The sequence below is a fragment of the Vombatus ursinus genome, unplaced genomic scaffold (assembly GCF_900497805.2).
Source record: "Vombatus ursinus unplaced genomic scaffold, bare-nosed wombat genome assembly UNPS02000749.1, whole genome shotgun sequence".
NCBI classification, from domain to species: Eukaryota; Metazoa; Chordata; class Mammalia; order Diprotodontia; family Vombatidae; genus Vombatus; species Vombatus ursinus.
The window spans coordinates 20,771,012-20,784,500 of NW_020940527.1; the positions used below are offsets into that span (position 1 = coordinate 20,771,012).

The 13,489-nt window shown below is 43.6% G+C and overlaps 1 protein-coding gene across 9 annotated transcripts in view; it reads right to left on the minus strand.

Annotated features, from left to right (window-relative positions):
• ARHGAP22 (Rho GTPase activating protein 22) overlaps positions 1 to 13,489 on the minus strand; it is a 421,947-nt gene that overhangs the window by 52,270 nt on the left and 356,188 nt on the right. The window contains exon 1 of one of the 9 annotated variants that reach the window (XM_027860668.1): positions 3,870 to 4,071. The exons of the other annotated variants lie outside the window; for them this stretch is intronic. Coding sequence (XP_027716469.1) covers positions 3,870 to 3,993 — 124 coding nt within the window. The 5' untranslated portion in view covers positions 3,994 to 4,071. Of the gene's footprint in view, positions 1 to 3,869; positions 4,072 to 13,489 lie in introns of those variants that run through there. 9 annotated transcript variants of the gene reach the window in all.

The window sequence follows — 13,489 nt, forward strand, 5'->3', positions numbered from 1 at the left end:
GAAGGAAGGAAGGAAGGAAGGAAGGAAGGAAGGAAGGAAGGAAGGAAAGAATTCGGCTTCAGATAGTATGTGACCCTGGATAACTCACCTCAGGCTTCTCATTTGTATAATAAGGTTGAAGTAGATGGCCTCTAAAGTCCCTTTTAAGAACTGTGACCCTTATATCTAATGATATTTAAGGTCCTTTCTAGCCCTAAATAATAATAGCTAACATTTATATATCACCTACTATGTGCCAGGCACTGTGCTAAATATTTTTCAAAAATTATCTCATTTGATACTTAGAATAACCTTGGGAGACAGGTGCTATTATTATCTTCATTTTATAGTTGAGGAAACCGAGGCAAACAGAAGTTAAATGACTTGCCCAAGGTCAAATAGCTAAGAAGTATCTGAAACAGCATATGATGTGAGGTCTTCCTGATTCCAGGACAGGTGCCTGGTCCACCAGTGGCTAGTCCACCAGTGCCTTAGTAAGACAGTAACCTTCTTTTCTTTCTAACTGCCTCATCTCCCTAATTCCTGTTCCTCCCTCCTGATGATGCTAGAACTAAGAGGAAGGAACAGATTCTGTTCCCCAAAGCAAGCAATTCAGGCAGCTGTAAACAATTTGTCACTCAATTGCTCACCATCATTGTTATTATTTACGAATCTACTTTCCCTTTACATAAGTGGGAAAATCAAACACTTTTCAGGAATGGTTAATGACAGCAGTGGAGTGAGATTTGATGGAAGGTTTTATTGTTTGTGTATTTGTTTTTTCCTCTTTAAGAGACAGACACTATTCTCTTTCAGGGAGATCTGAGACATTGGGAAGGAGCCCCTTTTAAGGTCCCAAAGAAGACAGACAGCATCTAAACCCAAACCACCATCACCTAGCCAGTGACCTAGAAGTCACTGAAGCAATCTGCAGTCCATATAGGAAAAGCTTTGCTTCAGGTGACAAATTTGGAGCACTGATATTGGGTGCTAATGTTGGCTCTGCTCTGACATAGGAAAGATTTGTAGCCCCAACCCAGTTCCCCATCAGAATTCTCTACTGAGACTATATTCATATTATTAATATTACCAAGGACAATATTTTCCGCTGATACCCTTAGGCAGCTAGGTGGGACAGTAGATAGACCAATAGCCCCAGAGTCAGGAAAGACGTAAGTTCAAATCCAGCCTCAGACATTTACTACCTATGTGACCTTGAGCAAGTCATTTAACTTTGGTTTGCCTCAGTTTCCTCAACTGTAAAATGAGGAGAACAGCACCCACCTTCCAGAGTTGTTGTGAGAATCAAATGAGATAGTATTTGTAAAGCACTTAGCACAGTGACTGGCCCGGAATAGGCATTGATAAATATTTGTTCCCTCTGTCCCTTTATGCTTATGCTACATGGGGAAGCTCATGGTATTGTTACATGTACGGGGAAGAGGGGAAAAGTCCTTTTTTTTTGTCATATAAGCCTGCTCCAACAAAGGGCAGAAATACCTTCCCCTACCCTGTGTTGAAAATCCAGGGGATCCCTCATTCCACAGCCTACTTAGAATACGAGAGACAGGATGATGCCAGTAGAAAGAACAGATCTGAGTTCAACTCTTCCTTCTAACACTTGCTGCCTAACCTTGAGTAAATCACTATACATTTCAGTCTCAGTTTCCCCATCTGTAAAATGGTTATCTTAAACCCCTATAGTTCTGCTTTACAGGGTTGTTATTAGGTAATATATGAAGTCTTGTGCACATTTTAAAGTCAGTTATTGTTAACAGACTTTGCGGTAAGACCTCAGGTATCTTCTACACCAGGCGCCAATAAGTAGCCCCACCCCCCACTCCAGCCATGGCAGATGGTTCCATTCACAATGGCCTTAATGGGGTTGGGGGGTGGGGAGGGAGACCAGATAAACCCAGGAGGAAATCCAGCTTGCAGTTGCTCAGACAGAGTTTGTGTTTTATACAGCCAGGTGACCTTGAAGGTTTCTCTCCTTTCCTCCCTCCCCTGCTCTTTCCTGACAGTTCCAATCCTGCCCAGCAGAGCTCATCAGTGAAATGCAAGAAAAAAAAAAACACTGGTGACTTGTGAGTTACCTCAAAGGCCCTGGCAGGCCTTAAGAATGAGATCCCAGCCAGAAATCAGTTCCAGTGGCATAGTCTGAAACCCTGGAAACACAGCCAATCCTGCCTGTTCCTCGAGGTCTCAGCCTACGCTTAAAAAACAAAACAAAAAAAAAAAAAACAACCCACACAAAACCACTAGCTCCTGCCACCTACCATGGAATTTGGCGAACTACTGTTCTCATGGATAAACCTGTTGAAATTCCTCAGGGCACTGCCTCAGCTGCCTCCCCTTTCCATTCAAGCAGTCCTCCTGGCAAAGGCAGGGATTTTGATGCACCTGGCTAGCTGGTAAACCCTTCCCTCAGCAGAGATTAGCCCCCAAAGGGTGACCGTCCCCATCTTTGCCCGAGGGCCAAGCAAAGCTTTAAAGAGTTAGAGTGTCTTTAGAACAAGCAGTGGGAAATGGGAAGGACCATCCCCTTAAACTCATCTGAGGGCCAAGGAGAGCCCACATCAAATTTTTTTATGGGAGGTAGGGAGAGAGGAGGTGACATTTTTCCTTTTCCTCCTCAAGTCGTCTCTACTCCAGGAAAACAGGAACTCAGCAACTTCGACAAACCAGCTCTTTTCCTCCTGCCCTGAATAGTTCTCCCACCATCATTAGCCTGACAATGCCCATACATTCACTGGTGCTGTTCAGACATGCAGTGGGCAGTAAAAACATCTTCCTTCCTATCTTTTTTTCTAAGAACATTCTACAAAGGGAAACGGGGCGGGGGGGTGTTCTCTTTTACCAGCCCCAGGAAAAGGTCATGCAACACCTCCAGTGTCAAAAACTCAATTGGAGGACAATTACTCCACTCCAGTCCCGTGGAAAGGTGCCACCTTTCAAGCAATGTTCCCCCTTAACCGTCTTCCCCCAAAACCGTCTTCCCCCAGATGCCTCTAAACGCACTCGTGCCCATCTTAAATGTCTCTCATGCATGTACGACCCCCTTCTGGCAGACAGACACAGTTCTAGTGACACTTGCCCTCTGGTGTTCATAGGAATGAGGAGAGAAGGCAGCCGGGGATGTCTGTGTACCAAGGGTGCACCAATGCGTTTGCAAGCCAGCCCTCACACATGCCTAACACACGCGTGCATACCGGGGTCCGAGCCATGACTCCTCCTACCAAGCTCAAGCATTTCAAAGGAGCCACATTTCACAGCTGTCCTCCAGGTGACTTCCCCCCCCTCATTTTGTCCTCCTTCCCTCTGCACACGCTCACTCCCAGAACATAATATTACAGATTTACAGCTGGAAAAAAGGACTTTAAGGAGACAATTATTCCAACCCCCTTCCCTCACAACTTTCTAGCTGAGGAAACTGAGGACTAGAGAAGTGAAAATGACTTGCCCAGGGTCACACACTTTGTAAAATGGCCAAGGCGGAATTTGAATCCAATTCTCATTCTAAATCTAGTGCTCTTTCCAAAGCACAGAGCAAAAAACGAAGGAAGCCCCAGGATTGTTCTTTCCACTTTCCCATCCCCAAACAGCTTATTTCTACTACTGCCAACCAGCTGTCTTCCTTTAGCAGAGGAAAAAAAAAAGGGAAGAAAAAATGAAAGAAAAGAGGGAGGGGGAAAAAAAGTCAGGAAGAAAGAGAGAAGCGTTAAACTTTCAATAGAAAGGAGAAAAGAAAAAAGAAAGGAAAGAAAGAAAGAAAGAAAGAAGAGAGGGAGGGGAGAGAGAGAGAGAGAGAGAGAGAGAGAGAGAGAGAGAGAGAGAGAGATGGAGAGGATGTCCCGAGGGGGCTGCGCAGCGAGAGCCGGGGCTGGTACCTCGGGTCCTGGCACAGCACTCAGTTAAGTCGCGGGCGCTGAGCTTTAGGCAGAAGGGAGGCAGCTTCAGGGAGCAGGAGCTGCAGAGGAAGGAAGTCCCGGCGGCTTCGGGCATCAGACACATTTTCCGTCCTAGCCCTGGCTGCCTTCCATGAAGCCAGCGGAGGAGGAGAGCGGAGCGGAGCTCGGCTCTGCTCGGCGAGGCCGCAGAGGCACATCTGGTGCACGCTCGGGGCCTTGGCATCAAAGATGACTTGTGCAGAAAGTATTCTAGGCATCCAATGAAATGTGGCCCGCCAGCCCCATAGACGGCAGGCAGGCAGGCCGGCCGGCGGCAGGTAGGATCTTGCCCACCCTCCTCTCCCTCCCTTTGCCGACTTGGAAAGCGGCAGCCAATGTAAACAGCCGCTAAGTCCCGAGCGCAAGTTTTAACAAAGGCATCCTCTGGGATAGGCCGGGTAATATATTCAGACTCTAATTGCTTGTCAGATCTACTTCGGACAGAACCTCTCGAACAGTTGCTGTCTGCAGGCCTCCTTCATCGTGCAACCTTCGCTAGAGTAAGAGGCAATGAGTTGGTCGGCCCCCAATCCGGTCTGGTCTGTTCTCTTCCTTCCCTTCTCTTCCCTTCCCCCACTGGTCTATTCCAGTTTCCATCAGGCTACAGAATGCAGGAGGGGGATTTTTCCACCCTGGGCCCCTGCAGCGAGAGTCACAGAGTAACAGCACCCAAGGAGCCTCCAGAAGCACAGAGGTCTGGGGACCTCTTGCCTCCAGCCCCAGCCCAAATGTTGGGCTTTCTTTTTCGAGCTAAAGAACCCCACCCCCACCCCCTCTGGCTAATCCAGTCCCTTCCCTGGGGGCTGCCTTGCCCCTCGGAGGGAGCTGAAGATATACACTGAAATGAGATTATTTCCCCAAGGGGGAAGGCCTTCCTACAGAGAAGGCACTAAATCTTTCCTGTCACCACTTCACTCCAAAACCCAGGTGAAGGGTTGGGAGTGGGGGAGGGGGTGTAAGTCACTGAGAAAAACGTCAGGCAGGCAGAAGTTAACCTTAAACTTAAAAAAAAAATAAAACCTGTCTTATGGAAATGCTTATTTTATTTGGCTTCTGTTAAATTCAGAATTTTTATGAAGGTGGAAAAAGTGTAAGCTCTTTGAGGGCAGCTATTAGCACAGTGCTTGACTCATAGTAAACACTTAACAAACACTTCTTTCATTTGCAAAAATTATAAAAATCTTTCCTTAAACCAGGAGTTCATCTGGCATCTATGACCTTTTTTTTTTAAACATTATAACTGTATTTCACTATAACTGGTTTCCTCTGTAATCCTGTGTATTTTGTTTTATGCATTTAAAAACATTATTTTGAAAAGGGCTCCCTAGATTTCACTTAACTGCCAAAGATGCCCAGGAAACACAAATAAGGCTAAGAACCCTTGCTTTAGACTTATCACAAATAACATACACATACCTTGGTATTCAAAGTCATAGGGAAATCACCTCCACAAACCTGGTTTTAATAAGTGTTATCTGGATGTTCTGATTTTAAATGAAATGACTGGATAAAAATAGGTATCAGGGGTGGGGGATGGAAGGGGAGGAAGAGAGACAGAGCCAGACAGACAGAGGCAGAGAGACACAGAGAGAAGGACACATAGAGAGAGAGAGAGAGAGAGAGAGAGAGAGAGAGAGAGAGAGACAGAGAGAGAGAGAGACAGAGAGAGAGACAGAGACAGAGACAGAGACAGAGACAGAGACAGAGACAGAGACAGAGACAGAGAGAGAGAGAGACAGAGAGATTTCAGAATCAAGTAAGTGACTGGAAAAGAATACTATACCAATTCGGAAGTCAGAAGACTTGGGTCTGAGTCCTGGGTCTAACTTGTATGACTTTTGGCTCTAGCAAAGGAATGCCACCCCTTTGAGGTAAAGTGTCTTCATATACAAAAAGGGGGACAAAAAAAGCCCCACACAGTGTTATTGTGATGCAAATTCTTTACCAAGCAATTTAAATTTGAGATATCTAGTCTAGGTCAGGATTCCCAGCTGTTCAGAAGCCGTGATTTCCAGGTAACACTCGGTGCATCACTTAGTTTCCTCATCTGTAAAATGAGAAAGATGAACTCCACAGCCTCTGAGCTCTAGCTCTAAGATCCAATAGCCTATTGTTTGATTTAAATAATCTATAAGCCTTCACTCCCTCCCAAAGGAAATTTGTGGTATAGATTTACTTTTTCAATAAAAATTCGTTTTGTCTTGAGCCCCAGTGGGTAATTTCTTATTACCTCTTTCAATATCTAGCGGTATTGGGAGTATGGTCAACAGCAAGGTTTGGGTTTCTGAGTGACTAGAGTCATGCTGAAAAAGGCATGTTTAGGAGGAAAAGAAGAAATAGCAGAGGGGCAACAGATCTCACTAAGCCAGCTTTGTCCTTTAAGACTCTGGGGTGAACCAAGTGGGTAAAATTAGAGTCCCGCCCTTGAGCCCCATCCCGGCTATACTTCACCAAGGTCTACACTTCTACCTTCAGATGGGGAGTCTACTTAGGGTCACAGGGAACAAAGATTTAGAGCTAGAAGGGGCCTTAGGGGTCACCTAGGCCATCACCTCATTTTCCTCGATGGTAAATGCATCTCCTTCTCCCTAAATTGCTTCATATTTATTTTCTATTAACTTATCTGTTAAGTTAACTTTTTTATTAAGCTTCAGGAAGCCTAAAACTCTTGGTGGGTTTTGTTACGGTTTTTTTGTCTTCGTGCTCCTAGGACAAGCATAGTTCCTAACACAAAGTAGGCATTCAACCAATGCTTTTCAAACTGAACTGAATTATATTGAGTAAAATTCAATATAAGATTGCCAGGAAGTCAGAAGTCTGAGGGGCATGTCTTCTTCATATGCCCTTTTGGGGGAGATATTAGCTTTCCCCAGTTATGGCCTTCCCAAGCCTGACCACCTATCTGAAGCAAAACTTGTTCAACCCTAAGAAGGATCCAGAAGGTTGACATGAAATACGTTCCTAGGGAGCAGTAAATGAGAAATACCTGTGAGGTACATGGAGAGGGCCCTTTGGTGGATCCACAGACCCACTATAAATGTTCTAGGTCATCAATGAAGCTCTTTCTCCTAAGAGGAAATTGATTCTCATTTGGTCAATCAACCAACCAATCAATCAACAAACATTTACCAAAGTGTCTACTAAGTGCCAGGAACTGTGCTAAGCACGTTGGATACAAAGAAAGGCAAATATAGTTCCTGCCCTTGAGGAGCTTACATTCTAAGGGGAAAGAAAACATGCAAATAATTAGGTACATATAAAATATGCAGCAGGTTGATGGGGAGTTACTTTAGTGGGGAGCAGCTAGGTGGACTGGGAAAGGGGTCTTGCAGAAGGTAAAGAACATATTGGGAAAAACAGATCTACTCTGGGGATAGCAGTCCCAAATAAGATTTGAAGAGCTAGAAGTGACCTCATATATATTTAAGTTAGGGGTTATTAAACTCTGGTCTGTGAACTTGTACTGGTGGTTATTGTTTGAGAACTATATTTCCTTTGTAATCGTTTGATGCATTTAAAAATATTATTCTGAGGAGGGGTCTAAGACAAAAAGAACCTCTGATCTAAGTCAAACCCCTCTGTTTTTACAGATAAGGAAACTGAGGCTCAAAGAGGTAAAAATGACTTGCCAAGCATAGTACAGTGAAAATAGCATCAGCTTTTCAGTCTACGTATAAAACAATGCTAAGATTGGAGTCAGAGCGTGCAGATTTAAACCCTGTCTTGGATACTAAAGACCTGCTGTTTTAGTCAAGTCTCTGGGTTAACTTCTCTGGTTGTCAGTTTCCCTATGCATAAAATGAGATGGTTGGACTCTACAGCTTTTACCTTCCCATCTACCTCTACATTCGATAGGCTCTGGACCTATCTAAATCCCATGACTAGTCAGTGATGGAATGGAGGTTCAAACCTGGCTTTCTGGAGTCCTAGATCAGTATTCTTTCCCCTGTACTCTGCATACACTCATGGATAAACCCACAGAAAGATGCAGGCCCATGTTGGTAGGAATGGTTGGTTGCAAAGAGAAATAACCTACCAGCAGCTGCCCCACAAAGTGGGCCTCATACTCCTAGCTGCATGGTATGTCTATTATTAGTCCAGAGCTTAATTTGGACAGGATCTCAGATGTACAACCTTCTCCTGACTCCCCTGCCCCCCTCTCAATTTTTTTTTTCCTTTTAAAAGAAAAATGTTACATGTTTTTCATGGGTGTAGATATCTGGGTCTTGGAAATGGAGAGCCAGAGAAATCTGTCCTGTCTCCTGAAAGCAGTCTGGTTAAAACCCATTTTGCCTGTTTGCAACGAACAGGAGCAGGTAAACCTTCGAAGGTGTTGAATTGACATCTCTACCAAATTGGAGACAGTTCATCTCCATGAAGCCTCTCAGAGCTTGGTCTTCTTTCTAATCTTCCACATCCCTCCCTGGATCAGACACCAACTTAGAAACCAACAGGTCCCACTGATTTCCAGCCCCAGGGATCTGAGCCAGATATAGAACAAATATAAGGCAGGAATGAAAAGCGGGGACGTTATTTAATATGACTTCTGCTGTCAGAGTCCAGGGGAATTTAAGCCATGCAGCAAGACTGCTGAAACAGTCATTCCTTCCCCTGTGAGAGGAGGAAACATTAATGGACAGTCAGTGAATAGGCTCTTATCACCACTGGTTGGGCAGCTCAGTCTCCTTAAGGACCCAGGCTGTAAAACTGTTTCTCTTTCCTTTTTAAAGTGTCCTCCCTACCTATAGCCACCCTACCCCACAAGCTTTCTTCCAGGTACCAGTCTCATCTGCCATTCAAAGTGGTTTGCTGTCACACACACACACACACACACACACACACACACATACACACACACGTGAAGCATTCAGAGAATGGAACATTGGGAACTGCATATTTGAAACAACAAATCTTTCAAGTGAATGCACAGGAATCTGGGAAGTCAAGGTTCATGGCATGACTTTGAACTGAGAACACAGACTGGTATATCTCCTACCAGACACAGGAGGCAGTTCTGAATTTTATGTCTGAGAGATCTGGGATCCCTTCCCCCCTTCCAATTATAGAAAAGAAAAATCGGAAGGGAATCCAACTAGCTCACTCCAAGGTAACCAGGGCTCAGCTCAGACCAATGCCAGCCTGAACCTTCACCTTGAACTCAGTGTCTCATTTCCTACTTGAAAAAGCCTGTCTCTGTTGTGTAAGAGCTTTGCAAAGGAAAGGGGCCATGCATAGTCCTACTGGGTCTGGTAGCTCAAGGTTCAGAGGACTTGAGACATGAGGAACTTGCTTTCTTAGCTTTCCCTTAGGGAAAAGCCAAAGATCCACCAGAGGCGAGAGTGAGGTCTGATTTCAGGCAAAACAGCTGTTCTCTCCTGCCGGGGTTTGGGTGGAGCCTGGGGGCAGTCTATAAGTCTTCCCAACCTCAGCAGAACGATGGAAACCTGACAGACAGAGGATATCCTTTTCCCAAATCCTACTCTGTCGCCTTGTGAGAGTGGATCATAGATTTGGAGGAAGTTGGTTTTTTTTTTGGGGGGGGGGGGGGAGACTCATTTACAGAAAAGAAAACTCAACCCAGAGAAGGGAAAGGACTTGTCTTCAGTTGCACCACAATTTGGAAGCAGATGCTCTAAGTCAGTTCTCTCCCTCCATTGAGTCAGCAAGATGTGGGACCCAACCCTAACTCTAATAGTTATTAGCTATGTGACCACTAGCAAGTTAGCATTTCATCAGATTGGGCTTCAGTTTCTTCCTCTGTAAAATTCGGGGGCAGGACTAAATGAACTCAAGGTCTTTTCCAGCTCTGAATCTATGATTCTATAAATACTAGGCCTTCCCAAAGCCTCTGGAGATTAGGGATATTTGTAGATAAAATTACAGACTTTTTATATCAGGGATATCAGATTCAACTAGAAATAGATCCCTCCAGGTCATATATTGACTTAGAAAGCCACAAATTAACATTATCTATGTTGAATTGTATTTTTATGTATTTTGTCAAAATTTTCTGGGCATTGACTCCCACTGCATCCTGGGCCATCTCTAGTCATCTTGATCTATATCTGGCCACTGGGCCCAGATGGCTCTGGAGGAGAGAGTGAGGCTGGTGACTTTGCACAGCCTTCCCTCACTTAAATCCAATTCATGGCATCATCTTCCTAATGTCACCGTCCTCTTCCAGAACAAAGGACAAACCATAACAACAAACTTTTCCCAATTACATTATAATCTGATTTGGGCCTACTCTGAGCCCCCTCTGAGAATTTAACTCCTCCAACAGACTCACCTACAGGTCAAATATTGTAAAATTCACCACTTTTGGTAAAATCTATTCCAAGTCATAACAGGCTCTCTGACTATTTTTCTACCTCGGAGGTCTCTTGTTTACTATTTTTGTCATTCATTCATTGTTACTGACATAATAAAATCATATTTACTTTAATTACCTTTTATTCCAATTTTCTGAAAAGGATGTTCGAATTGTAGTAAAAAAACCCCTGCTGATGAAATTAAAATCTTCAAGTCTCTGAGTCCTGGAAAGCCCAAGGGTTACCATTTGACACTGAATTTCAAACAGATATTCCCCTAGATAGTAATGAAAATCTGCATTTAAATCATTGGTTGAATTCCTTCTTCTTGGGATTTCCCCTCCCCTGGGAATCAAAGTAGCCCTCTAATTGCTGGTGGGGCTGACTTTTCAGGCTGAGGTTTGTGAGAGGCAACTGTGGGCATAGCTCAAAGGGTAAGGGCTCATTTTATATCTTAGCTCTGTAAGCTATGAGGTGTGTGACCTTGGACAAGAGGCCTGGCTTTTCTAAGCCTCAGTTTCCTCATCTGTAAAACATGGGGCTGGGACTAGATGATTACCAAAGTCCCTCAGGGCTCTAAGGCTACCCTGCTTTCTATGAAGCCACGCCGGTGCCACCTTTGCCCCACCATATATCAATGTGTCTCTATGCCACTGAAATGCTCCATGTGAAGCAACTGAAAACAAACTCGTAGAAGATGAGAGGAATTGCAACTTAGAATAACTACATTTGTGCTTGCTAGCCACTAGTGCACTTCCTCAGTGACACAAAAATTAACAAAGTGGGGTTATTAATTAATCATAATGTTTCAGTCAGTTTCACTGTAGCTCACAGAATTGGAGACTACCAGAATGACCACGGACCTCAAAGTCCTTCCAATCCAGTGCTCTTTCCATTATTTGACAGATAACGGAAATTGAGGCCAACAGAGACAGTTAATTTGCCCAAGGTCAAACAGCTAGTTAGCAGCAGAACTAATACCAAAAAGAGGAAGATTTAACTTCCTGAGTTCAAATCTGGCCTCAGACACTGTGTAACCTTGGGCAAGTCCCTTAACCCTGTTTGCCTCAGTTTCCTCATCTGTAAAATGAACCGGAGAAGGAAATAGCAAACCACTCTGGCATCTTTGCCAAGGAAACCCCAAATGGGGTCACAAAGAGTTGGACACTACTGAAAATGACACGATGACAACTAGGACTAGAACTCAAATCTCCTGCATCCCAATCCACCTCCCCATTATGCCACATTGTCTTGCCATCATACAAATACAGACTCTTCTGTTTGGCATTAAAATCCCTTCACAACCTGGCTCCAACCTACCTTCAGTTATTATCCATTATTTTCCTTGATGCAAACAATGGTCCAGCCAAACTGGTGCTCTTCCTCCCACACCACTTTCTATCTCTTTTAAGTACCTTTGTACAAGCTGCCATGATTGTCACATGCTCCTCTATTTCTACCTCTTGGAATCCTTTGTACCCTTCCAAACGCAGCTTAAGCCCTACCTTCTATGAGGTCTTTGCAGATCCAATCACCTCTTTTCTCCTCTGATTCCCTCCCACCTAAAATATTATATTGTATTTATTTTTACATTCTCTCTCTCTCATACACACACACACATATACATACATTTGTATATGCTTAAATGTACACCTACTATCTCCCCCTATAAAATCTAAACTCCTTCAGAGAAGGGACTTTTTTTTTTTGTTTTTTGTTTTTCTTTGTCTACTTAGTGCTTAGCACAGAGTAGGCATTTTAAGTGCTTACTGATTGATATATGGCCTAGTGGACAGATCATAAGTTGGAAAACCAAAGTTTTATTCTTGGCCTCACCACTCATGGATTGTTCTGTGGCTCTGAGTATGGAAAATAGAAATTTGGGACTGTCCATCCTGACTTTATGGAAGGAAAGTATACAGTTAAGAACACCAACAAAAAGATAATCATTTGTTTGACCATGTGTCCTGATTTTTTATTATGATAACAACAGTAATCTCTGGGTCTGTTTGCTCTCTCAATTTAATTAGGTTCAGTAATCATTTATTAAATAGCTATTACGTCCAAAGCAACTGGGGTGAAATAAGATACAGTCTCTGTCCTCAATTGGCTTATATAACCTAAGGGAAGGTTATACAAAAGTACAGTACACTTATGGTCAGCGTACACAATTAGTTATGATATTTGGCAGAATATAAGAACAATGGAGAGGGGGGGTAACTTCTCAGTTTGGTTGAAAAGTAGAATACATAAGGGGAGTCAGATGAGGTTGAACTGGAAAGGTAAGCTACAACTGGAGAGACAGCTGAGAGCCTTGAATGCTAGGCTAACAAATTTATACTTTATCTTATAGCCAATGGAGAGCTACTGAAGATTTTTTTATTTGGAGAATGATGATGGAGTGATTTTAAAAAATAAATTGAATTAAGTATATTCTACATATTTATGGAAGCAGATCTTTAAGGTATTGAAAGTTGACTCAGTGACACCACTCTTCCCAGTCCTGCTTGTCAATCAGTGTTGGGGGAGATTCTGTTGAGGGATGCTCAGTGAGGGGAGGCCTCAGCTAGTCTGCAGCTTTTGTATTACCTGCCATCCTTCAAGTACCTGGTCACTCATTACCAATTAGCCAGAACATACTGGCAATTAGGTGGGAGCTGAGATGCAACAGCCCACCCCCTCTTGTTGACCTGGACCTATCCGAATCGTCTTTTTCTCATTAGGAAACTTAGCTGACTCCATCTTGAGTCCCTTACTGATGTTCAGCCTGTCAAAGTGTTGCTACCTTGATGTACTTTTTTTCATAAATTCTTTTTAATTCTCGTACCTGAATTTTGCCTCTTCAGTCGGGAACTTCAGTTTCCTCACTTATTAGTTGGATAACCACAGGACAGTCCTTTAACCTCACCATAAAATGGAGGTAATATTGCATTACCTCCTCTTGGAGCAGTGTGAGAAAAGTGCTCTCTCTCTCTCCCCCCTCCTTTCTCTCTCCCTCTGTCCCTCTCCCTCCTCCCCTCCCTATTGATCTCTTTCTCTCCTTTATCTATCTGATGTATACTGATATATGTTTGATTTATTACATCACTTTTATTTCCAAATATATTACTGCCCCCTCCTTCAGAAAGCTCTTTTTAAACTGAGTGATTATTATTGTCAACGTCCTTCCCATATTTCACTATCTGGTCTATCAGAATATCACGAGAAGCTTTGTCCAACGCATTGCCGAACTCAATACGTTCTTTCTAA